The 2,618-nt window shown below is 44.7% G+C and overlaps 1 protein-coding gene and 1 pseudogene across 1 annotated transcript; one reads left to right on the forward strand and one right to left on the reverse strand.

The window, feature by feature from the left end:
- The window catches only part of LOC119420771, a 261,041-nt pseudogene that overhangs the window by 291 nt on the left and 258,132 nt on the right, over window positions 1-2,618 (forward strand).
- LOC119420376 (homeobox protein CDX-1) lies at window positions 1,661-2,228 on the reverse strand (the record flags this gene model as incomplete). Its single annotated transcript, XM_037687760.1, is given in 1 exon segment — window positions 1,661-2,228. A coding segment is annotated over 1 exon segment (463 nt), but the record flags the coding sequence as incomplete, so codon positions are not given.

Raw genomic sequence — 2,618 nt, forward strand, 5'->3', positions numbered from 1 at the left:
CTGGACAGGTCTCCAGTCCATGTCAGGGACACCTGGACAGGTCTCCAGTCCATGTCAGGGCCAGTTACCAAGACTTTCAAAAATAAAAGTCCTCCCAACCCAAAACAACAAGAACATCCAGCAACATGTCGTTACTCGATATCAAGCACAAACTTTGTTAATTGATTAGCACAAGAGAAACATGGATGTTCAGTTAGTGGTGAAAACTTTGTTATTCGTTAGCGTGAGGAAAAGATGTTGAGCGACTTTAAACATACTTTGTTAACAACTCGACGCCTGAAGAAAAGTTCAGAGATTTATTTTGGCAGAATAAATTGTGTCTCCTCCCAGACTGCTGCACCAGTGTGCACAAAGACCAGTTGAATAGTTCTAACTGGACCCAGCAGAACAGTTTCTGTCAGAACCTCCATCCACCAGATACAGTTAAAAATATATATTTAAGAAAAAAGAAAAATAAATTTAAAATAAATAAATAAATAAAGTTCTGAGCTGCGACCCGTCAGTGATCAGGTTTCAGAACCACGAAGAAGAACCAGAGCTGGATTTGGCTCAAACACGATTCATCATGAAAAGTCTCAGTTTTATAATTTAATTATTTTTTATCTCAAGGTTATTTCATTATGTTCATTTTTTACACAACGGAGTGAAAAATGTTTCCTAAAGATTCAGTTTATTTTCTGCTGCACTTCAAACTGAGCTCAAAATGTTTAATTATAACCAACAACACAAAGATTCACATTATAGATTATTGATAATTTATTATATAATTGATAAACTATAGAATCCAACACAATCAGGAAAATTATTCCAAATTATTTAAACAGAACGTTTCATAAATTTGACTGTTTCATTGAAACTTTTAGCTTAATGTTTTAGTTTAATGTTTTAGTTTAATGTTTTAGTTTAATGTTTTAGTTTAATGTTTTAGTTTAATATTTTAGTTTAATATTTTAGTTTAATGTTTGAATGTTTTTTTTCTGCAAATTAAAAAAAAATAAGTTTTTTTTTTCTTTCGGTTCCTGAAACATTAAACAATAAAAATAAAAAGAGGATTTTCTCGATTTATTATATGAAATATAAATTATTGGTTTAATTAATTTAATTTAAAGTTTATGTTTGTTTTTGAAATAAATAAAATAAATAAAAAAGACACACTACCCGGTCCGGTTCGGCCCGGCCCGGCCCGGCCCGGTCCGGGACACTTGCGGCTCGTTTTACAGTTTTTATTCTACAAAGATCAGCTGCTAATAAAGTTTTCATGCTTTTTGTTTATTGATCATATTTGGTGAAAACGAGTTTTGGTCCAACAGAACCGGAGGATCGATTCTAAAGTAAAAAATGAGTTTAAAACTTTTAACAACGTGAAATAAAATGATCCCAAAAAATTAAAACATTAAATCTGAAGATCAAAATAACATTTTTTTTTGTTTTGTTTGAACAAAATCTTTTATTTTAATAATAATATAATTCATATGAAACCCGCACTGGGCCGAGCCGAACGGTTCCGGTCCATTAACGGGAGGTGCATCCCGTTAACTGACAGATTACATTTCTATATTTTTATATATTTTTGTTTTAAAGCTGCTGATAAAAGTTTGACAGATTTATTCAAACTAATTCAGGTTCTGCTCCTCATCAGAACTCGAGGTTCGGCTCTTACTCGGGTTTCCGGGCGGAGCCGAGGTTCGGATCCAGTCGTACGGGTTCCTCCTCCGCGGGGATCCGGGGGACAGCTGTCCGGCGGACGGGTTGAGGGAGGCGGGCAGCTGTCCGGGGAACTCCGGGGGGCTGAAGCTCAGGGTGGGCCCCACAGGGCCGCTGTGGCCGGGGGCCGCGGGGGGGCCTCCGACCGCCGCGGCGTAGTGATGGGAGGCCCAGTCGTCCCGGGCGGGCGCGGGGGGCGGCGGGTAGGCCGGGCTCCAGCCGGCCCCCGGCCCGGCCTGCTGCGGGTCTGTCCCCAGGCCCAGGTGGTGGGGGTGGTACCCGGGGAAGTCCGAGTACTGCGGCGGTCCTGGCACGGAGAAGTTCTGCGGGCTGAGGCTGAGGCCCGGGTGGCGGGTGACCGTGTTCTGGTGCGGGTACATGGCGGGCTCCTTGTCCAGCTGCAGGTAACTGACGTACATCTTTCCAGGTGAGGGTTCGACTCCCTCAGAACTGCGCGGATCCAGCCTGCCTGCTGCCGCTCACCTGCTCTGCAGGTAAACTCTGACAGGTACCTGCGCGCGCATCCACCTGCTTTGCCTGTGTGCGCGCGAGATAAAAACCCCACCGCGGTCACATGACCACTTTTATGGCTTTGTTCTCCTCCTCCTGACAGGAGAGGAACCTGCAGGAGAAGGAGGTCCAGGTGGAGACCGGATCCCACACACACACACACGCGCGCGCGCGCGCGCGCGCACACACGCCTTCAAACTGCATCATTTACTTCAAAGTCTTCATCAATGGACCGCCGTCATCGTCAGGTCTACCTGCTGGGTCTGTTCGGACCACGAGGAGCCTCCCACTGGCTGAGAGGCGGGGGACACCTGGACAGGTCTCTGGTCCATCAGAGGGACACCTGGACAGGTCTCTGGTCCATCAGAGGGACACCTGGACAGGTCTCCGGTCCATCAGAGGGA

Source organism: Nematolebias whitei, chromosome 14, assembly GCF_014905685.2.
Source record: "Nematolebias whitei isolate Nwh7 chromosome 14, NemWhi1, whole genome shotgun sequence".
NCBI classification, from domain to species: Eukaryota; Metazoa; Chordata; class Actinopteri; order Cyprinodontiformes; family Rivulidae; genus Nematolebias; species Nematolebias whitei.